The 23,384-nt window shown below is 53.9% G+C and overlaps 1 protein-coding gene across 1 annotated transcript; it reads right to left on the bottom strand.

The window, feature by feature from the left end:
* Positions 1-6,282: 6,282 nt before the first annotated feature.
* On the bottom strand, positions 6,283-13,916 carry LOC132206655 (uncharacterized). Its single transcript, XM_059641171.1, has 7 exons — positions 13,882-13,916; positions 13,215-13,331; positions 10,560-10,680; positions 9,984-10,163; positions 9,706-9,831; positions 9,013-9,213; positions 6,283-8,004 (listed from the first exon to the last, which is right to left on the bottom strand). The coding sequence occupies exons 1-7, from the start codon at positions 13,914-13,916 to the stop codon at positions 6,283-6,285; spliced, it is 2,502 nt and encodes an 833-aa protein (XP_059497154.1).
* Positions 13,917-23,384: the final 9,468 nt, after the last annotated feature.

Raw genomic sequence — 23,384 nt, forward strand, 5'->3', positions numbered from 1 at the left:
GAAATTTTAATCAGAAGTAGGGAAGGAGTTATTGCAGAGTAAAGCGACATAAACAGGCCCAGGAAGGGCACCCAGTGAGTTATTAACAGGATTTACGTCCTCCTCCAGCTCACAGATAATTGGACCGAATGTAAATGGGCGCAGGAGGAACACTCTCCTTTGTCCTCGGTAGAATATTGTGCTTTCCTAAGTTGATAAATGTTTTCGAGCTGCAGGAAGCTTCCACTCTAAATAGCTAGACCTGCTGTTGGGGTCCTTTCCGAACCCTCTCCTTCTCTTTGTTTTTCTTTGTGCCATCCTCTCTCCCATTCTTTCCCCATCCTTCTCTCGTTTCATTAAACCCTGTCTTTTCAACCCAAGCTATTGGCCGTACCCCGGGAGTTTGATGCGCTCAGTTGGCCGGACAGCTGGTTTGCAGTGCAGGCTCAGTTCCTGCACCGGCTGAAGTGAGCGCAAAGGGGTCTCCTCTTCGACCCTCCCTCCCCTCGCCTGGTGAGCCTCAGTTTAAAAGGCAAACCAGCCGTCGCCCCCCAATCGCCAGCCCCATGCCCGCTCGTCCCGCCAGCGCCACCGGTAGTTCTGGCCATCGCCAGGCACTGCAACCAGCCAGCAGCTCTGGTTCCTGCTGGCATCTGGGGTGGCATGGAAGGGATAGGCCCCTGGTGAGGGGCACGGCTGTATTAAAGGAGGGGAGGGGGTGGGTTGTGTTTGGAAACGCACCCTGTACTGTGGAGGCAGGTGTATAGGATGCAAGAGGAAAAGGGGATGGGTGGGGGCTATGGTGCTGAGGGGCCTGCTCCTTTCTGAACAATCCAACAGAAGGACCCAGGGAGCTGACCTGTCCACACTAATCCCCCTTCCCGTAAGCCCTGAATACTATGACGTTCCAAACACTGCCCCATGAACCTTCACGATCTCCAATATTGGGACCCCGTCCATCAAACCCCAACGATACCTCCTCCCTACCCCTTTGTCCACTTCCCTTCGGACACTGGGCTGGTGTGCCAGGAATCAAGTTGCCGGGGGCTATCCCGAATGTGAGAAGTTCTAGCCCACCTTTTCTAAAGTGGCAGGACACCCGACCGCCAAACTCAGGGCTGAAAGGAAAAACTCGGCAGATTTCTGGACTTAAACAAGCCGGTGATGGTTTATGACAAGCAACTGTCTTCGAATCAACTGCAATGGGCAATTTGCAGACTCAAAACACTCTATTCCGTCTTAAATATCCCCCTCCCTGACCAAGACAGATGCACAAAGGCAAGATATGGACGCCCAAAAATATCAGATAGGGTCCCCACCCGAAACGTCGGCCTCCCTGCTCCTCTGATGCTGCTCGGCCTGCTGCGTTCCTCCAGCTCCATGCTGTGTTATCTCTGACTCCAGCATCGCACTATCTCCGAGATAGATAGCACCAGTCTGGGCCATGGGATTTGAGGAGCCTTGTCTTGCCGTGTCTATCGATCCTTTCTCATCCTTTGCACACATCTTTCATCCTCTGGTCGAGAGTTTGTCCATTCGCCATCTTCCTTTCTCCTTCCCTCGGTGGGGGTGGGGGGTGCTTTGCAGAGGAAGATCAGCGGAATGCATCTGGCTGCTCCTTGGGAGATGTTCCAGTCCCTCGAGACAAGAGAGGAGGGAATTTTTACTTCTGGTGCTTTCCTTCCCTTTACATGTGGTGGTCCTGTGCCGGACTGGCCCAACACAAGCTACAGCGCCCACGTCAGGAGCCAATCCAAGCCTTGTTGCCAAGCGGTTGTCTTCATGTTAGAGCCTATCAGCTCTGCTTTTGCGCTGCCCACCTCGGGGAAAGCAACATAGCTGTGCAAACCTTCCATCGCTCAGCCCTTTGAGTAGAGGAGCCGGGGACGTCCTGTTGAGGTTGTACAGGGACGTTGGTGAGACCTCTCCTGGAGCGCTGTGCCCAGTTCTGTTATAGGAAGGGTATGATTAAACTGGGGAGGGTTCGGAAGAGATTTACCGGGATGTTGCCAGGAATGGAGGGTTCGAGTTATGAGGAGAGGCCGGGACTTTTTTCCCTGGAGCGTAGGAGGCTGAGGGGGTGACCTTCTAGAGGTTTATAAAATCATGGTGGATGTCGTTTCCCTAGGAGGGGGGGATTTCAAGACTTGGGGGCATATTTTTAAGGAGAGAAGAGAAAGATTTAGGAAGGACATAACGGACAGTTCTTTTCTACACAGAGAGCAGTCCGTGTGTGGAATGAGCTTCCAGAGGAAGCGGTGGACGGGGGCACAGTTACAACATATAAAAGACATTTGGATAAGTACATGGATAGGAAAGGTCTCGGGGGATATGGGCCGGGAGCAGGCAGGTGGGGGCTAGTTGAGTGTGGGATTATAGTTGGCACGGACTGCTTGGGTGGAAGGGCCTGTTTCCGTGCCACTTGGCTCGAACTCACAGCGAGCTCCAGTAAACAGGATACAGTAAAATTCCAGCCACCTCTTCCCCAATAGTCCTCCTTGCTTTAAGGAGGTATTTCTCTTTTTGTTTTAGTCCAAAACACGCCAAAAATTAAAGCAATGGCACCATCGCCTATTAGATTGGCAACCATTTGATGTTTCTCTCGGAAAGCCTGGAAGGAAAGGTAGCACTTTGGGATTTGTAGTGAGGGGTGGGTGAGTTAAAGGGATGGATTCCTTCATGGCTCATGAGCGGAAAGTCTGGAGAGTACACAACACCCCCCTCCCCCAATTCCTGGTACACAGGTTAAGCGCCAGAATTCTGCTCGAGTGAACGGAAAAGTGGAGGTCAGCCCTAAACTCTAAGGCAGAGGTTGGGGGCGGCGGTGGGGTGGGGGAGCGGGTTAGTGCAATCTCGCAGCGCACTTAAAAAAACCCCCTGTGCGATTCACGCAGGCGAGAACCCCCCCACCGGCAGCGGAAGCGTGTGGTAATGCTGCGTGCGTCATCAGAAACAGCCACGCATGACTGCGTTACGCTAGATGCCTCACTGTCGTCCCTCGCAAAGATGTTGCCGGGTCTCCCCGAGCCGTGCTGCGAAGTTGGGGCCCAAAAACGGAAGCCGCTGGAAAAGCTCAGCGGCGATCTGCGAAGAAGGAAAAGGAACAGTCAGAGAGTTAACGTTTCGGGTTCTAGTGAACCTTCCTCGGCACTGATGGTCGCTTTCGCTCTATAACAGGGGCCTGAGCTGTGCATGTCTGCGCGGTGCGTGGAAAATTACTTCCTGTTGTGTGCTGTGGTGCTGTATAATTAATTGATGATCTGCTCAAGTAACGCGGCCTTTCTCTGGTTACAACCTTCTTTCACGCAAGGGCCCTTGAATGAAACGAAGATCCACAGAAGCCAAAGAAGGGTCACTGGACTCAAAGTGTCGAATGTTTTCTCTCCTCCCTCGCAGACCTGCTGAGTCTTCTCCAGCAACTTCTGTTAGAGAGTCGCACAGCGCGGAAACAGATCTGTTGGTACACCCAGACGATGCCAGCCAGGCATTCCAACCTGATCCAGTGCCATTTGCCAGCATTTGGCCCCTATCCCTCTAAACCCTTCCTATCCATGTCCCCATCCAGATGCCTTTTAAATGCTGTCCCTGTACCAGCCCCCACCCCTTCCTCTGGCAGCTCATTCCACACACGCACCACCCTCTGTGTGAAAGTGTTACCCCTCAGGTCCCTTTCCCCCTCTCACTCTAAACCTGTGCCCCTCCACTTTTGGGCTCCCCTACCCTGGGGAAAAGACCTTGTCTGTACACCCTTATCTGTGCCCCTCATGCTGTTATAAACCTCTGTAAGGTCACCCCCTCAGTCTCCGACGCTCCGGGGAAAACAGCCACCAGGCTATTCATCCCCTCCCTACAGCTCAAACACTCCAGTCCCGATAACGTCTTTATAATATTTTTACTTCACACCCTTTCCAGTTTGATAACATATTTTTTCTTTGTTCATTAACAGGATGAGGGCCAGGTCCAGCCATTATTGCCCAGCCCTAATTACCCAGAGGGCAGTTCAGAGTCAACCACATCGCAGTGGGTCTGCCGTCCCTTCTTCATCCTGGTATTTCTTGGGGTACTTGAGCATCGTTGGCAGTGCCAACGCGAGGTGCTTGTAGCTAGCGGCCCTCGAACTGAGCGGTTTGCAGGGCCGTTTCAGGGTAATTCGCTGGGAGGCCTGGAGTCACATATAGGTTAGACCCAACAAATGCAACTGATTTGCACCTCCCCCCCCGGCCGACTCCCTAGTGAAGCAGCCGGGCTGGTGCAACAACCCAATGGTTTCCGCGATACAGACCAAACCAAGTTCCGTTGATGGGCTTGTGGGAGTTGAAGCAGAGCATTTTGGTTCACTAATTGTTCCGATGATGTTGCTTTCTAAGGAAGGGTCTAGGCCTGAAACGTCAGCTTTCCTGCTCCTCTGATGCTGCTCGGCCTGCTGTGTTCATCCAGCTCCACACCTTGTCATCTCAGATGATATTACTATTGTGTTTCCCTTATCTCAGTGTTAGGGAGGTATCAGGGATCGTAAAGGGTGTACGGCCTCGACCCTTCCTCAGAAAGCAACATCATCGGAAAAGTGTGAAGTGATTCATTTCTGGAAGGTCGAATTTGAATGCAGAATACAGGGTTAATGGCAGGATTCTCGGCAGTGTGGAGGAACAGAGGGATCTCGGGGTCCACGTCCATAGATCCCTCAAAGTTGCCACCCAAGTTGATAGGGCTGTAAAGAAGGTATATGGTGTGTTGGCTTTCCTTGGCAGGGGGATTGGGTTTAAGAGCCGCGAGGTTATGCTGCAGTCTCTATCAAACTCTGGTTAGACCACACTGGGAATATTGCGTTCAGTTCTGGTCACCTCATTATAGGAAGGATGTGGAAGCTTTGGAGAGGGAGCAGAGGAGAGTTACCACGATGCTGCCTGGACTGGAGGGCAGGTCTTATGAGGAAAGGTTGAGGGAGCTAGAGCTTTTTTCGTTGGAGCGATAAAGGATGAGGGTGAGTTGGTAGAGGTGTACAAGATGGTGAGAGGCATAGATAGAGTGGATAGTCAGAGACTTTTTCCCAGGGCGGAAATGACTATTACAAGGGGGCAGGTGTGTGGTGGAAGGTATAGGGGAGATGTCAGAGGTGGGTTCTTCACACAGAGAGTGGTGGGCGTGTGGAATGTGCTGCCAGCAGTGGTAGTGGGGTCAGCTACTTTAGAGACTTTTAAGCGACTCCAGGATTGGCACATGGAGGATAGTAAAATGCAGGGTAGATTGATCTTGGTAGGGTAGTAGGTCAGTGCGGCATTGTGGGCCAAAGGGCCTGTACTGTGCTCTACTGTTCTAGGTTCTCTGTGCTCAGGTTAACATATTTTAAAAGGCATCAAAATAATTTATGCGTTTTCACTAGCCACAACTTGCCTTCTTCTGAGCTTCGATTCATTTGATACAAACATAAAACAGTACAGCGCAGCAACAGGCCCTTCAGCCCACTGCATCTGTGCCGACCCACCTCAAACTAATCCCATCGGCCCGCACACAGTTCCCATCCGTCCGCTCTCTTCCTGGTCCACCTGCCTGCCCGCACGCCTCTTAAACTCTGCCGTCGTGCTACTGGCATTCCTGTCTTCCGCAAACTTGCCAATTGGGCCACTGGGAATTTCACACCCCGGTCATTTACAGGCAGTGTTGGTGCCCGCTCTGATTCCCCTGCGGAAAACCATCGGCCACAAGACCTCCGGCCAGTAAAGCCCCGTTCCACGCCGACCCTCTGGACTTCTGGCCAGTCCTGCATCATATTTACCAGCTCCCTGTGAACTTCATCTCCTGGACCAGCCTACCTTGTCAAATGTTTTAGTAAAGTCCACGTAGACAGCATCCACTGCATTACTCTCATCAACTGTTGCCAGGATTGAGACTTGGACAGACTTGAATCATTTTCGCCACAGCATTGAAGACTGAAAAAGTACACGACATTTTACGAGGCAGGGATAGAGTGGGCAGACAGAGTCTTTATCTTCGGTGGGGGGAGACGAGCCAAATACGAGAGGGAGGGGAACATGGGTTTAAGGTGAGGGGGGAAATTCTAAAGGGGGGGATGTGACGCATCTTTTTTGACAGCGGTGGCAGTAGATACCCGGAACGTGGCTGGCAGTGGAGGGTTGGCAGCGATCCTTCATTATCTAATCCCCTTAGGCCCCGCTGCATCCAGTCGCAGCAAGATGGCGGTGATGGGTTGGGGGGGAGAGGGACACTCCAGCTGGAGGTCATCCACTCCGCTCTGTTCATTTACTTCCCTCCCTTCTCCCAGCCTGGGATTCCCAGCACAGACTTTCAAAGCAGTGAAGGGGGGAGTTGGCGGTGAAGGAGTTGGCGGTGAAGGAGGGAGTTGGCGGTGAAGGGGGAGCTGGCGGTGAAGGGGGAGCTGGTGGTGAAGTGGGGAGTTGGTGGTGAAGGGGGGAGTTGGCGGTGAAGGGGGAGTTGGCGGTGAAGGGGGGAGTTGGCGGTGAAAGGGGAGTTGGCGGTGAAAGGGGAGATGGCGGTGAAGGAGGGAGTTGGCGGTGAAGGGGGAGTTGGCGGTGAAGGGGGGAGTTGGCGGTGAAAGGGGAGATGGCGGTGAAGGGGGAGCTGGCGGTGAAGGGGGAGCTGGCGGTGAAGGGGGGAGTTGGCGGTGAAGAGGGGAGTTGGCGGTGAAGGGGGAGCTGGCGGTGAAGGGGTGAGTTGGTGGTGAAGGGGGGAGTTGGTGGTGAAGGGGGAGCTGGCGGTGAAGGGGGAGCTGGCGGTGAAGGGGGGAGTTGGTGGTGAAAGGGGAGTTGGCGGTGAAGGGGGAGCTGGCGGTGAAGGGGGAGCTGGCCTTGAAGGGGGGAGTTGGCGGTGAAGAGGGGAGTTGGCGGTGAAGGGGTGAGTTGGTGGTGAAGGAGGAGTAGGCGATGAAGGGGGGAGTTGTCGGTGAAGGGGGGAGTTGTCGGTGAAGGGGGGAGTTGGTGGTGAAGGGGGGAGCTGGCGGTGAAGGGGGAGCTGGCGGTGAAGGGGGAGCTGGCGGTGAAGGGGGGAGTTGGTGGTGAAAGGGGAGTTGGCGGTGAAAGGGGAGATGGCGGTGAAAGGGGAGTTGGCGGTGAAAGGGGAGTTGGCGGTGAAAGGGGAGATGGCGGTGAAGGGGGGAGTTGGTGGTGAAAGGGGAGTTGGCGGTGAAAGGGGAGATGGCGGTGAAGGGGGGAGTTGGTGGTGAAAGGGGAGCTGGCGGTGAAGGGGGGAGTTGGCGGTGAAGAGGGGAGTTGACGGTGAAGGGGTGAGTTGGTGGTGAAGGGGGAGTTGGCGGTGAAGGGGGGTGTTGTCGGTGAAGGGGGGAGTTGGCGGTGAAGGGGTGATTTGGTGCTGAAGGGGGAGCTGGCGGTGTAGGGGTGAGTTGGCGGTGAAGGGGGAGTTGGCGATGAAGGGGGGAGTTGTCGGTGAAGGGGGGAGTTGGCGGTGAAGGGGGAGTTGGCGGTGAAGGGGGGAGTTGACGGTGAAGGGGGAGTTGGCGGTGAAGGGGGGAGTTGTCGGTGAAGGGGGAGTTGGCGGTGAAGGGGGGAGTTGTTGGTGAAGGGGGGATTTGGCGGTGAAGGGGGGAGTTGTCGGTGAAGGGGGGAGTTGGCGGTGAAGGGGTGAGTTGGTGGTGAAGGGGGAGCTGGCGGTGAAGGGGGGAGTTGTCGGTGAAGGGGGAGTTGGCGGTGAAGGGGGGAGTTGTCGGTGAAGGGGGGAGTTGGCGGTGAAGGGGGAGTTGGCGGTGAAGGGGGGAGTTGTCGGTGAAGGGGGAGTTGGCGGTGAAGGGGGGAGTTGTCGGTGAAGGGGGAGTTGGCGGTGAAGGGGGGAGTTGTTGGTGAAGGGGGGAGTTGGCGGTGAAGGGGGAGTTGGCGGTGAAGGGGGGAGTTGTCGGTGAAGGGGGAGCTGGCGGTGAAGGGGTGAGTTGTCGGTGAAGGGGGAGCTGTCGGTGAAGGGGTGAGTTGTCGGTGAAGGGGGAGCTGGCGGTGAAGGGGTGTGTTGGTGGTGAAGGGGGAGCTGGCGGTGAAGCGGAGGCTGTGGTGAAGTAGGGGCAATTTTTTACACAGAGAGCGGCCCATGTGTGGAATGAGTTTCCAGAGTGGACGGGGCAGAGTTACAGCATATAAAAGACATTTGGACTAGTACATGAATAGGAAAGGTTTGGATGGATATGGGCCGGGAGCCGGCAGGTGGGGGCTAGTTCAGTTTGGGATTATGGTCGGCACGGACTAGTTGGTCCGAAGGGCCTGTTTCCATGCCGTGTGACCTCGCTGCTCCAGTGAGATACCGAGGGAGTTCCACGCCGGCAAGAATGGGAGGTTAAACTGAGGCCCTCTCGGCTTCTCGGGGAACACCGGGTGCTCTTTGAAGACAGATGAGGAAAGGCTCACCAACTTGCATCCCTCGGTCGGACAAAATCGGAACGATCAGTCTCCGTGGGAGACTGCACCACGAACAAAATGGCGGCACTTTCGTTCGAAAGGTTTTTGGTGTGTATGAATGTGACAATACTCCTCAGCTTCCCTTTCCCAAGCTGTTTATTTCCAGGAAGCACAATTTCGCTTCGGCTCATCCCAAGCTGGCAATATATCTGGCATCGCATTCCAAGCACGCACCACCCTCTGCATTAATAAGTTAAATCTCCCCCCTCTCTCAGCTTAAACCTGTGCCCCTCTAGTTTTGGGCTCCCCCTTACCCTGAGGGCGAAGGACCTTGGCTATTCACCCCTCGTGATGTTATAAACCTCTACAAGGTCACCCCCTCAGCCTCCAACATTCCAGGGAAAAATAAGCACTCAGATGTCCTGGTGGAGGATTTAGACCCCTAGGCATTGAGATGCACGGCTGTCCCTGGTTCTCAGGCACAGGGTCACGCCTCCCTGCCTTTGTTCCCGTCTCCATTTCCTTCCTTGGCTTCTCGGTTTTCCTCGTTTGCTTGAAGCCGGGTTAATTTTAAAACTGGGACTTATTCCGGTCTGGATGTACAGGCACAGCTGAAGGGGCCATGGCACTGTTGTTGCCGGCCCTCCCAAGCTTTTTTTGCCTGAGCCGATTCACGTCCAGAGACAGGGGGGACGCCCTGGGAGCTTTCCCGGAACGTTCGCTTCCGTCCGAGCGTCTGCCGAGGGATTGGGAGGGGAGTAGGAAGACGCCACATGCTGCAACGTTCCTGGCGAGTGCCGGCCTCGCGGGGCTCCGGACCCGGCCTCACCAGCGTTGTGTGAGCCCCAGCGAAGTTCTCAGGCTCGCAGAGACAAAAACCAGACTGACCTGCTTACCCTGGACGTCACCTGCCTGTGCATCCCTCCTTCCAATCCTACGTCCCTGGGCACTATGGGTAATTTAGCACGGCCAATCCACCCTAACCCGCACTTCCCTGGGCACTATGGGTAATTTAGCCAGGCCAACCCACCCTAACCTGCACAGCCCTGGGCACTATGGGTAATTTAGCCAGGCCAATCCACCCTAACCTGCACATCCCTGGGCACTATGGGTAATTTAGCACGGCCAATCCACCCTAACCCGCACTTCCCTGGGCACTATGGGTAATTTAGCATGGCCAATCCACCCTAACCTGCACATCCCTGGGCACTATGGGTAATTTAGCCAGGCCAACCCACCCTAACCTGCACAGCCCTGGGCACTATGGGTAATTTAGCACGGCCAATCCACCCTAACCTGCACATCTTAGGACTGTGGGAGGAAACCCACGCAGACGCTGGGAGAATGTGCAAACCCCACGCAGAGAGTAGCCCTGAGACTGGAATCGAACGCGAGTCCCTGGGATCCGTGAGGCGGCCTCGCCAACTACTGGGGCGCCGTTGGGAAGGTATTTCTCCTCTCCCGTGAGTGGGCAACCGGCCTGAAGGTGGTCGGATCATTTGGCAACAGGCGGGGAGCGGCGGGTGGGAGTGAGGCGATGACGGACGTCGATGGGCACGAGAAACAAGATGGGGTTGGGGTCGGACGATGGACCCCAAGCATCGCTGAGAGAGTAACAGTAGTGAGCGGAACCTGCTGAGGGTGGTTTGTTGGCGACAATGACGAGGCCCAGGTCGCAGTCACGGCACCATCCAACTGAAACAGGCCAGAAAGATGGTCAACTGTGTTGAAAGCTGAGAATGCTGGGTAGCGGAAATTCATTTGGCTCGCAATCAAGGGGTTGTCATTTGTCAGTAACAGCTTCAAGGATGGCTGAGGGATTTGCGCGCTAGGAGTTTTAAATTAGAAGAGTATTCAAAGGGCCTTTGGGAGGTGGTTAGAAAGGTACTCTCGCTCTATTATACCCCTCCTGAAATTAGATCCTTGGCATACCTCGCTGCGCCATGCCTCTCTCACAGCGTTGTGTGCGTGGTTCTGTTTCCACATCCACCACCCCCCCCAAGCCCAAGCCGTCTCGCTGATAAATTCACACCGTCTACAGCCTGTCATTGCGACTCAGCCTGCAACCCCCACCCCCACCGCCGAGGGAACGGCTCCCCCCAGTCTGAGTTGTGTTATGTTGCCACCGGGGTCTAGGGGTCGGGGGGCACCGCTAAGGAGCTGGGACTAAACCCCCACAAGCTCTTCAGCTGTGCTTTGCAAGCATACTGTTTCGGCGGCCGGCAGAAGCTGAAATCTTGGGCTCAGGACGTCGGCTGTTTGGCCCAGGGGGCCGGCACGGTCGAGGGAGCAGCCATCACGTTCTAAAATATAGATGGCATGGGAGAAACTGAGACAGCGGACGCAGGAGTCTAGTTACAGAAAACCATTTATGGACACATCTGTTGCCGGGGATAGCACACGTTCAGCTTCATATTTTAACCATTCTGGGACTGCAATAAAACCAAGTGACACTGACCTACTTCCTAAACCGGATAAGATTCTGAATTGCTAGATGACCCTTCCCTACTGCTACAACAAACAAACGCACAGCCTCACGCAGTCTGCTTTCAAAATAAAGACCCAGAGGTTTTAATAGATGTCCGAACTCTTCCCCTGTCTCGCCCGTCTCATCACGTCACCTGCAAAGGGGGTTCGAGTCCCCGTTCCAGAGGTTTGAACAAGGAACTTGTATTCTGTGTGTATTAAACTGTCAACGACTGAGTTATCCGTTCTGGCGCGGGTGGGTTTTCTGGCTCAAAGCAGAGAGTACCCTCTTGAACCGAACCAGATTGGCATTAACCCCGTTCTCAGGGATCTTGCTGTGCGCAGGTCCCCAACCTCGTTCTTTGCATTACAAGCACTCCAGCAGCACAGAACAGATAGCGGGTGTCCTGAAGAGGTGAACGGTGCAATAAAAATGCAATCCCTTTTCCTCCCCATGCTTTTCTTCCTTCTTAGAACCTTGCCCTCAAAGTATTTAACTTTCCTCATTTAATCTTTGTGCCTTACTGGCGATTATCATTGCATTTTCATCTGTGGTGAGATGTTGGGGATGAGGGATATAGGTGGGGTTTTAATGATAGGTATATTTCCCCTCGGGTGGGGGATTTCAAGACTAGGGGGAGCACATTTTTTTCACACAGAGAGCAGTCCGTGAGTGCAATGAGCTTCCAGGTGAAGTGGTGGATGGGGCACAGTTACAACATATAAAAGATATTCGGCTAAGAGCATGAATAGGAAAGGTTTGGGGGGGATATAGGCCAGGATCCGGCAGGTGGGGACTGGTTTAATTTGGGATTATGGTCGGCATGGACCAGTTGAGCCGAAGCTCAGGAGGTGACCCTTCCTCAGAAGATTCTGATCTTCGAAGGGCCTCTCCACTCTGGAACCGTACCTTCAGACTGGAAAATCTTTGGAATTGCAGACTAGCTAACTTCGCATGTCCTCTGCTAAGTGACTGAACACCTGGAAATCTTTCCCGAGATAACAAGGTGTAGAGTGGGATGAACACAGCAGGCCAAGCAGCATCAGAGGAGCAGGAAAGCTGACTTTTCGGGCCTAGACCCTTCTTCAGAAAATCTTTCTCTCTGGGCTTAGGGAGTGGGATAGCTCCTTCCTGGTGTACTTAATTGAAGAGATCTGCTATTAACATTCCAGAACTTATTCCTCAAAGTTCCTCCTGAGAGATTTTTGGCTGGGGTGGGGCATTACTTTGAAAAGCGATGTGCAGACTTACATTTCTCCAACAATTCACAAGCAAGCTACTGATTTTTGAACAGAGTTGCAGTTTTGTTTCATTCGCTTTGTGGGACATGGGCGTGGCTGGCTTGGCCCAGCATTTATTGCCCCATTCCCCCCCTAGTTGCCCCCCTTGAGAAGGTGGGGGGGTGAGCCGCTGCAGCCCCGTGTGCTGTAGGGAACCCCACATGGTGCCCTCAGGGAGGGAGTCCCAGGATTCTGACCCAGCGACGCTGAAGGAACGGCCGATATATTTCCCAAGTCGGGGACGGTGAGGGGCTCGGAGGGTGAGCTTGCGGGGGAGGGGGGGGGTGTTCCCATGTACCTGCTGCCCCTTGTCCTTCTGGATGGAAGTGGGTGGTGGGTTTGGAAGGTGCTGACTGAGGGGCCTCGGTGAGACGCTGCAGGGCATCTTGTAGACGGTACACACTGCTGCGACTGAGTGTCGGTGGGGAGGGGGGGGGAGTGGGATGTTTGTGGATGTGGGGCCAATCGAGCTGGGGGGTGGTGGTGGGTGCTGCTTTGCCCCTGGATGGTGTCGAGCTTCTCAAGTGTTGTTGGAGCTGCCCCCATCCGGGGCAAGTGGGAGAGTATGCCATCACCCTCCTGACTTGTGTCTTGTCGATGGTGGGACAGGCTTTATGGGGGGAGTCAGGAGGGGAGTTACTCGCTGCAGGATTCCCAGCCTCTGACCCGCTCCTGTAGCCGCTGTGTTTCTGTGGGGCTGGTCCTGTTCAGTTTGTGGTCAGTGGTAACCCCCAGGATGTTGATAGTGAGGGGGGGTGTGGATTCAGTGACGGGAACACTATTGAATGCCAGGGGGGCGGTGGTTAGATTGTCTCCAGTTGGAGATGGGCACAGCCTGGCATCTGTGTGGCACCAATGTTACTTGCCACTTGCTGAGCGAACCCTCTCCAGGCTCCCTCGCATGGCCAGTCTATCTCTGCTTGGATACGGGGCCCCGAAACCCTTCACAGTCCGCCGGCTGTTTTCTGATGAGTGCCTTGTGCGGTTTCAGCGAAACCTCCCCAACATTCATACTCCCTTCCCTCTGAAACAAAGGCCGAGAGCCCATTTGCCCTCCCTATTGCCCGCTGGATGAGGGCCCCCAGAGCTCTCTGTCCCTCCTCACCGTCTCCTCACCACCTCTTGACGGCCAAGGGCCCAGGGATCCTACGGCTACCAGCTGCTAAGCTCGACCATGTTGTTGTGAGCGTGGTCAACTTCTGCGGGCTCACAAGTTCCTGTTTGTCTACACCTCTGTTAGGGGGTGGGGGCAGCGGAGAGCAGAGTTTTGGTGGGTGCGGGAGGCAATACCCCTGAGTGGACAGATTTGGAGGCGTGCAGAGGTCTCGGAGGGAGTGCAGGAGCTGGAGGAGATTCTAATTTCTCTGTTCTCAGGGTCAAGGACGTCCTGAGGGCCAATTTGTTCGCGCAGAGGGTGGTGCGTGTGTGGAACGAGCTGCCCGAGAAAGTGGTGGGGGCTGGTACAGTGACAACATCCAAAGAAACAACCCATTCCAGAGGGGAACAAGGGCTAACCACACATCACTGTGGGCCTGGAGTCACATATAGTCACCGATTTCCTTCCCGGAAGGAGTCTAAATCAGATGGGATTTTCTAACAGTCAGCGATGGTTTATGGGGTGCTGTTAGCCTGGGGTTAGAAATCCAGACTCTCTGGGCCACTGCGCCATTTAAATTCGCCGAGCGAGTCCGGAGTGGGAAATGCACAAGCCTCGCAGGGAAAGAAAGTCCCCTCAAAACGCCCCACCTGGCTCTTCGGGCCTACCCTGCCCAGTCGGGCCTACCCGAGCCTGCGGCCAACTCTCAAAACCGCGCTCATGGCCAAGGCCGAACTGCATTCAAGGGAAAGGAACGCCGGGCCCTGCCAAACGTGTCAAAATCCCGCAGAAGAGCGACCACACGATCAAATCCTGGCTGGCAACCTCATTGCAATTTGGCTTTTCCACAACAAAAAGGCTAAGGGCTGTCTCTGTCTGAGCACATTCTGTACTGAGGTAAAGCCCAGAGCCGCTGTCAGTACCGAGCCTCCTGGCCAACTACACTCAGCGATCCAGGGGACGCGGGACTGACTGCCCAACGGTCACCTAAAACTGGATCGGGGCGAGGTTGGTGGGGTGGGGGGGCGCGGTTGATGTCCCAGGCTCTTGGCCGTGGTTTCGAAACCAGGAGTGGCGCCGAGGGAGCGGGCACGTGTCCATTTTCGGGGGCGAATTTCCCCAGAAACGAGCGAAGTGCGGGGGGTGCTCTCCTTCCCGCAAGGGAACGGGTGAGGGGATCTGCTGCCGATCCTGACTCGTCTCTCCTCGGGAGAGATCCGACGGATCCCAGCCCCCACCTCCCCCTGCACCCCCCCACCCCCGGCCAGAATCACTTCAAAGGATGGGCAGTGGTGTGACTGTAAACACTCCGGTTGGTCCAGTCTGAAAAGGGGACAAATTACAGAGTAAACATTCTCGCAGCAATGTTATCAGAGCGTTTGACACACCCTGTCCTGCGGCCTCTCTCTCTTTCTACATTGCGGACAGATTTAACCCATAGAGTGCCAGCAGTCATTGACAGAGAGGAGTTTGGCCTCAAGGCCTGACTGCAAGCTCTCCTCTGATCGTATAACTGAGGCAGCTCAGGGGTGCTCAGAGCAAACTGTTTTCGCATCCGATAATGAGCCCTGGGATACCTGGAACAATGGGATTGCCTTAAAAGGGGCAGGCCCTTCTGCCCGCCTGGACCGTGCCGACCCACGATGCCTTCCCAAGCCAGAAATCCTTTCGCCTCCACACGTTCACTGCCCCTCTATTCTCTGCCAACCTGCACATCCGTTTACAAATTAATAAATTACAACGTTCCTGTTGAGTTTTCCTCCACGACTTTCGCTGGCAGTGCGTTTCAGGCACTCACCTGCCCTCTGTGTAAGAAAAAAAGCCTCACCTCGCACACCTCCTTTTAGACTTTACTCCCTCTCACTTTAGCCCCCTGGCATTCCTGCTCTGGGATAAAGTCTCTGACTATCCAGCCCTCCCCTGGATTTTGTGAACTTCTGTCAGGTCAGCAGCCCTCGTCCTCTTGCCACCACCGCACCCCCCGCCCCACCCTCCGCCATCGACGTTCGAGTGAAAACAGATCAATTTGGTCCTCGGAGCCGAAATCCTCCAAAACAGGCGATCTGCCAGGTAAACCATCCCTGTCCCCCGTTCTCCGAAGCAGGCACATCCTTCCGGCGGCACGGTGACCGAAACTGTACCCGGTATTCCAAACATGGCCGAACTAAATTCCTCTATCTACGGCCGGGGCCCTGGCCGACCAATGCATTGCGTCTCGTTGACCACCTTACACACTTGCGGTGCCACTTTCAGGGAGCTGTGGGCCAGTACTACCAGATCCCTCTGCATTTTGTTGCCACCCAAAGGGTCCTGCCTCCTCTGTATACATCCACCTTGCAGCGGACCTTCCAAACTAGGCTGCGTTGCGTTTGTCCCTGTTGAATCCAATCTGCCCAAGTCTCTAGCCTATCTCTATATCCTGCTGTTTCCTCTGGCGAGCATCCTCACTCATTACACCGTGTGGTCATTCGCAACCTTACGGATAGGCCCACTCACATTCTCCTCCAAATCGTTCATATATACTACAGGTAACAAGGGTTGCCAACACTGAACCCTGGGGACGCTGCGTTATTCTCCCTGGACTGTCAATCCAGAGACCCGGCTAACGCTCTGGGACCTGGGTTCGAATTCCATAAAAACACCCAGAATTAAGACTCCGATGATGGCCGTGAGCCTGCGATCAATTGCTGGGAAAATGGACCCCACGCTAATGTCCTTGAGGGAAGGGAACGGCCTTCTTTCCTGGGTCTGGGCCTACCTGCGGCTCCAGACCCACAGTGAATGTAGCTGCCCTTTAATAGCCCCCTAATGGGCAATCAGGGATGGATAATGACCAGCGATGGCCTCATCACACGAATGATTAAGGAGAATGCCAGATCAGACACTATCTTAAGACTCGAAAGTCCTGCTCCTGGGAAAGCAGCATTTATCCAGTAAATTAGGGCGCCTCAGAGCTGAAGTTCAGCTTTAGAAAGGCCCTACTTGTAGATATATTTAAATACAATGATGACAGGCCGCCCAGTGTTGAAGGAAACTGAAACACAGGGCCAGCCATGCTACAGAATGGAAAAATGTTATGCTTTTGAAGAGGCCTATGATTGATCGAAAAGTTGAAGGGCATTGACGTGCATTAATAACGATTCCTCAGATGTTTGGGTGGAGTACAGGCCTGCCGGCTGACCTCTCTCATCTCTGAAAAAAAATCCCAAAGACTGCTTTTATTTTGAGGAGAAAACTGCCCCCGAGCTGCGGCTGGAGGAGGCTGCATTCGTGCATCGTCAAATGGAAACCAGGAGGTTATTGGGCAAGGCGAACTTACGGATGACAAGAAAGCAAATAAACATCTGCACAAGCGGGACGGGGGCAAGACTGCGATGGGGAGGGTGAATACTGTCTGTGGGGTGACAGGCAGGTGGCATTAGGAATGGAGGCTTGGCGTTAGGCAGTTCTGGGATGTGCGCTCCAATCTGGGACATGTACTCAGTTCTGGGACGTGTACTCAGATCTGGGACGTGTACTCAGATCTGGGACGTGTACTCAGATCTGGGACGTGTACTCAGATCTGGGATGTGTACTCAGATCTGGGACGTATACTCAGTTCTGGGACATGTACTCAGATCTGGGATGTGTACACAGATCTGGGACGTATACTCAGTTCTGGGATGTGTACTCAGATCTGGGACGTGTACTCGGATCTGGGACGTGTACTCAGATCTGGGACGTATACTCAGATCGGGGATGTGTACTCAGATCTGGGATGTGTACTCAGATCTGGGACGTGTACACAGATCGGGGATGTGTACTCAGTTCTGGGATATGTACTCAGTTCTGGGACATGTACTCAGATCTGGGACGTGTACTCAGTTCTGGGATGTGTACTCAGATCTGGGACGTTTACTCAGTTCTGGGATACGTACTCAGTTCTGGGATGTGTACTCAGATCTGGGACGTATACTCAGATCGGGGATGTGTACTCAGATCTGGGACGTGTACTCAGATCTGGGATGTGTACTCAGATCTGGGACGTGTACTCAGTTCTGGGATACGTACTCAGTTCTGGGACGTGTACTCAGTTCTGGGATACGTACTCAGTTCTGGGACGTGTACTCAGTTCTGGGATGTTTACTCAGTTCTGGGATATGTACTCAGTTCTGGGATATGTATTCAGTTCTGAGATGTGTACTCAGTTCTGGGATATGTACTCAGTTCTGGGACGTGTACTCAGTTCTGGGATATGTATTCAGTTCTGGGACATGTACTCAGTTCTGGGATGTGTACTCAGTTCTGAGACTTGTACTCAGTTCTGGGACGTGTACTCAGTTCTGGGACGTGTACTCAGTTCTGGGATATGTACTCAGTTCTGGGAAGTGTACTCAGATCTGGGATGTGTACTCAGTTCTGCGACATGTACTCAGTTCTGGGACGTGTACTCAGATCTGGGATGATTACTCAGTTCCGGGACGTGTACTCAGTTCCGGGGTGTGTACTCAGTTCCGGGATGTGTACTCAGTTCCGGGATGTGTACTCAGTTCCGGGGTGTGTACTCAGTTCCGGGGTGTGTACTCAGTTCCGGGGTGTGTACTCAGTTCCGGGGTGTGTACTCAGTTCCGGGGTGTGTACTCGGTTCTGTTCCAATGACTTTGTTCGATGTCGCTCGACACTGTCCTAATCCTGACGTCCCGGGAAGCAGAGTAGAGCTGTCTCTAAAGCTGCCCTGGAAGACCCGGGGGAATGGGAGAAACACCCTCCCTTCGTTTGCTGGGATGTGGAAAAGGAGAGGTATGGGAGTAAATAACATCATCTCTGATGGGTCGAATGGCCTGGGACCGAGCTGGAGGAGTTCCGCGACAACCCGTGAGGGTTCCCCAGAGCTCCCAGGAGTGACAGTGCAAACTGCTTCTGTACAGAAACGGTGGGGAGTGTCTCACAAATCTCCAATACTCCACGCAGGGCCGGGTGGCTGTTCCGAATCTGACACGATCTGACCAAGCAAATGTACTTCTGTAAATGGAACAGGGTTACATGCAGAGTAAAGCTCCCTCCACTCCTTTCAAGTGGAAGTAAAACTCCCTCTGTCACTTTTGAAACAGTCCTTGATTGGGGCACTGTGATGAGAAAAGCAAAAACTAATGGCTAATGTGAGGAAACATGAAACTTGGCGAAATTAAAATGGCGTCGTCCTGCCCAATGACGTCGCGCAGACCCAGGGACGCCCATTGTTCTCTGAAGGGACCCTATGGTACTGCGTGCTCTGCTCCACGGACACCTGAAGTGTGGGCGTAATCCCGAAAGTTGGCGGGGGGTTGGAGGGAGCGGTGGGTGGTGGAATGTCAGTGACAACAGGAACCCCCACCCCCTTTCTCGGCCTGGAGCTGAAACCCATTCCCAGAGTCCTCGTGCTTAGCCGCGCCGCACGTTTACTGATCAGGAACGCGGGATGGAAGCACGACATTGGCACAGTCCTTCCGCTACGTGTGCGGGTCGCTTGGGGCCGGGGTGAGGTGGAGGAGCTGCACATGGAAATGCTGCATGTAAATGCGACCCGCCTCCTCATCCAGGCCGGAAAAACTGTGCGCAGCCCGGCTCCCGATGGACTGCACACGGTTTGCAAAGGCAGAAAGCCTGGAGTTTTTGCCAGGAGCTTCGGGAATTCCCTTCCCCTGGATCTCAGCTTCACTTCCGAGGGACATCGGAGACGGACTAAGACCATTGGTCCTTGGGGCCCTGAAAGTATTGTGGAAAATTATCCGAGGAAACTATCGCTGGGTTAGAACGAAACTGTGGGCTGAAGGGCCTGCTCCTACACTGTACTGCTTGAGGCTCTATGAAAGATTTATCAGACTGATCCCAGAGATGGACGATTGTGTCATGACGTGAGATTTGAGGAGGCTCAGCTGTATTCGGAGGATGGAGTTGATCTCGGGAAAGCCGATGGAATTCTCAAGGGCGTAGCTGACTAAAGGGCAGGGAAGGTGTATCTCCCTGCCCATGGAAGCGACAATCCTTAAATTCAGGGAGGTCCATTTTAAATCTTTCCCCCTCTCACCTTAAAACTATGCCCCTCTAGTTTTGGACTCCCCCACCCTTCACTATTCACCCTGTCCCTCATGATGTTATAAACCTCTATAGGGTCACCCCCTCAGCCTCCGACGCTCCGGGGAAAACAGCCCCAGCCTCTCCCTGTAGCTCTGACCCTCCAACATCCTGTAAATCTTTTCTGAACCCTTTCACGTTTAACAACATCCTTCCTGTAGCAGGGAGACCGGGATTGAACGCAGTATTCCAAAAGGGGCCCTAACCAATGTCCTGTACAGCCACAACATGACGCTCCCAACTCCCTCTACTCAACGCACTGACCAATAAAGGCGAGCGTACCGAACACCTACCTCACCGCGCTATCCACCTGCAACTCCACTTTCAGGGAGCTATGTACCTGTCGCCCCCAAGGCCTCTTCATTGAATAATGTGCCACTCTCTCAATAATATAGAATCACAAAGTTTTGGTTCGGCCTGTCAAAGTACAATTGAGAGCTGTCATCTAACCATTGATATGCTGCAATGAAACTCTGGAAGGCAAGATCAGACAAGTTATGAGCACCACGAGCTCATTATCACAATGAAGCCAAATCCTTTCCACGACAGTTCCCAGGATATCAATTAGTTCCACAAGATCTTTGCTTATTAAAAAAAGAGTTAACATAACACACTCACTTCAAATAATTTGACATTTCAGTCTCACAATATATTAACCATTGAATCCGACAGGGTGGAAACAGGCCCCTTCGGCCCAACAAGTTGACACCAACCCTGGGAGCATCCCATCCAGACCCATCCCCCTATAACCCACCGACTCTGTACATCCCTGGGCACTATGGGTAATTTGGCACGGCCAATCCACCCTAACCCGCACATCCCTGGGCACTATGGGTAATTTAGCACGGCCAACGCACCCGAACCCGCACATCCCTGGGCACTATGGGTAATTTAGCACGGCCAACGCACCCTAACCCGCATATCCCTGGGCACTATGGGTAATTTAGCACGGCCAATCCACCCTAACCCGCACATCCCTGGGCACTATGGGTAATTGAGCATGGACAATCCACCCTAACCCGCACATCCCTGGGCACTATGGGTAATTGAGCATGGACAATCCACCCTAACCCGCACATCCCTGGGCACTATGGGTAATTTAGCACGGCCAACGCACCCTAACCCGCATATCCCTGGGCACTATGGGTAATTTAGCACGGCCAATCCACCCTAACCTGCACATCCCTGGGCACTATGGGTAATTTAGCACGGACAATCCACCCTAACCTGCACATCCCTGGGCACTATGGGTAATTTAGCACGGCCAACCCACCCTAACCTGCACATCCCTGGGCACTATGGGTAATTTAGCACAGCCAATCCACCCTAACCTTCACATCCCTGGGCACTATGGGTAATTTAGCACGGCGAACCCACCCTAACCCGCACATCCCTGGGCACTATGGGTAATTTAGCACGGCCAATCCACAGTAACCTGCACATCCCTGGGCACTATGGGTAATTTAGCACGGCCAATCAACCCTAATCTGCACATCCCTGGGCACTGTGGGTAATTTAGCACGGCCAATCCACCCTAACCTGCACATCCCTGGGCACTGTGGGTAATTTAGCACGGCCAACCCACCCAAACCCGCACATCCCTGGGCACTATGGGTAATTTAGCACGGCCAACCCACCCAAACCCGCACATCCCTGGGCACTATGGGTAATTTAGCACGGCCAACCCACCCAAACCCGCACATCCCTGGGCACTATGGGTAATTTAGCACGGCCAATCCACCCTAACCCCCACATCCCTGGGCACGATGGGTAATTTAGCACAGCCAATCCACCCTAACCTTCACATCCCTGGGCACTATGGGTAATTTAGCACGGCGAACCCACCCTAACCTGCACATCCCTGGGCACTATGGGTAATTTAGCACGGCCAATCCACCCTAATCTGCACATCCCTGGGCACTATGGGTAATTTAGCACGGCGAACCCACCCTAACCTGCACATCCCTGGGCACTATGGGTAATTTAGCACGGCCAATCCACCCTAATCTGCACATCCCTGGGCACTGTGGGTAATTTAGCACAGCCAATCCACCCTAACCTGCACATCCCTGGGCACTGTGGGTAATTTAGCACAGCCAATCCACCCTAACCTGCACATCCCTGGGCACTGTGGGTAATTTAGCACGGCCAATCCACCCTAACCCGCACATCCCTGGGCACTATGGGTAATTTAGCACGGCCAACCCACCCTAACCTGCACATCCCTGGGCACTATGGGTAATTTAGCACGGCCAACCCACCCTAACCTGCACATCCCTGGGCACTGTGGGTAATTTAGCACGGCCAATCCACCCTAACCCGCACATCCCTGGGCACTATGGGTAATTTAGCACGGCCAATCCACCCTAACCTGCACCTCCCGGGGCACTATGGGTAATTTAGCACGGCCAACCCACCCTAACCTGCACCTCCCGGGGCACTATGGGTAATTTAGCACGGCCAACCCACCCTAACCTGCACCTCCCGGGGCACTATGGGTAATTTAGCACGGCCAATCCACCCTAACCCCCACATCCCTGGGCACTATGGGTAATTTAGCACAGCCAATCCACCCTAACCCCCACATCCCTGGGCACTATGGGTAATTTAGCACAGCCAATCCACCCTAACCCCCACATCCCTGGGCACTATGGGTACTTTAGCATGGCCAATATTTAGCTCAAACGGACCAGAAACTGAACTCGCGGCAAACGGTTTTCATCATATGCCACGGAGACAGACCCATCCCATACTAAACTACACCCACCTGCCTGCTGCTTGTCCTTACCCCCTCCGAACCTTTCCCTACTCATATCCTCAGGAAGGCGACGACTTTTAATTACTGTACCGTTAATGCAGATAATCCTGGGTTCGTATCCCAGGCCTGGGAGATGGTGGAATTTGACTTCAATAAAAAAAAATCCGGAATTAAGCATCTGAATCCTTAGTCAGATTGTCGGGAAAGTCCCGTCTGGTTCACTAATGTCCTTTAGGGAAGGAAACTGCCATCCTTACCTAGTCTGGGACTACCCGCTACTCCAGACCCACAACAACGTGGGTGACCCTTAACTGGCCCTCTGGGCAATTAGGGATGGGTAATAAATGCTGGGCCTGGCCAGCATCGCCCCTTATCCCGCGAATGAATGAAGGACGCCATCACAAGAACGCAGTCAGAAGTAATTGCAGCATTTTCCACAGTTGATCGAGCCATTAGCGATTATCCTTTCACAGGGTCTTCCATCCCTCGGATTTGAGGGAGTGGAATTCCGGGTTAACGTATTCCAGGGCTCAAGGCGGGGTGGGGTGGGGTGGCACATCTTAAACCCGTTCCTTTCTGAAGCAAACGTTCCTGGTTAACTTTCGTTATTGCTTCAGCTGCAATCAGACCAGAAATCTCTACAGGAGCCTAGACTCGAAGACGCGGATAATGTAGGCTGCAGCCTTCAAAAGTGATTGAGACTACCAATGTACGCTGCAGTTATTCTCTTGCTGTTTATTAAGGATTGCTGCTGAACACTGCTTTCTCGTACTTGCTACCTCAGGGCTTAATTCGTCCAGTACACCCGAATGGCTTCCTGCACCATTCCCCCCCCCCCCCCCCCCCCTTGTCCTAAACCCGGGATCACCCCCAAATGTCGGTAGGGTAGCCTGCAACCTCACTTGCACCTAGTTCCCAAGGCCGCTCAGCCCCTCTGCCGTTCCGTGAGACCGTGGCTGATCTTTCTTGAGCGCTCGGCTCCGCTTAACCGCCCGCTCTCCCCAACCCTTTGTTCCTCCGCTGTTCAAAAATCCGTCGTCTACGCCTGAAAAACACTGATCGACGTCGCTTCGCTGGGCAGGGAATTCCACAGATTCGCAACCCCCTTGGGGTGAAGATGTGCCTCCTCAGCTCAGCCCTAAATCTGCTCTCCCCCCCCCCTCTTATATTGTAGGCCGAGCCCCCTCGTTCTAGTTTCACCCTCCAGTGGGAACAACCTCCCTGCTTACACCTTATGGAGTCCCTTCAACGTTTTACATGTTTCTGTAAGACCCCCCTCCCCGTCATTCTTTTAAATTCTAATGAGTACAGTCCCAGACGACTCAGTCTCTCCTCATAA

This window comes from Stegostoma tigrinum, chromosome 40 (genome assembly GCF_030684315.1).
Source record: "Stegostoma tigrinum isolate sSteTig4 chromosome 40, sSteTig4.hap1, whole genome shotgun sequence".
NCBI lineage: Eukaryota > Metazoa > Chordata > Chondrichthyes > Orectolobiformes > Stegostomatidae > Stegostoma > Stegostoma tigrinum.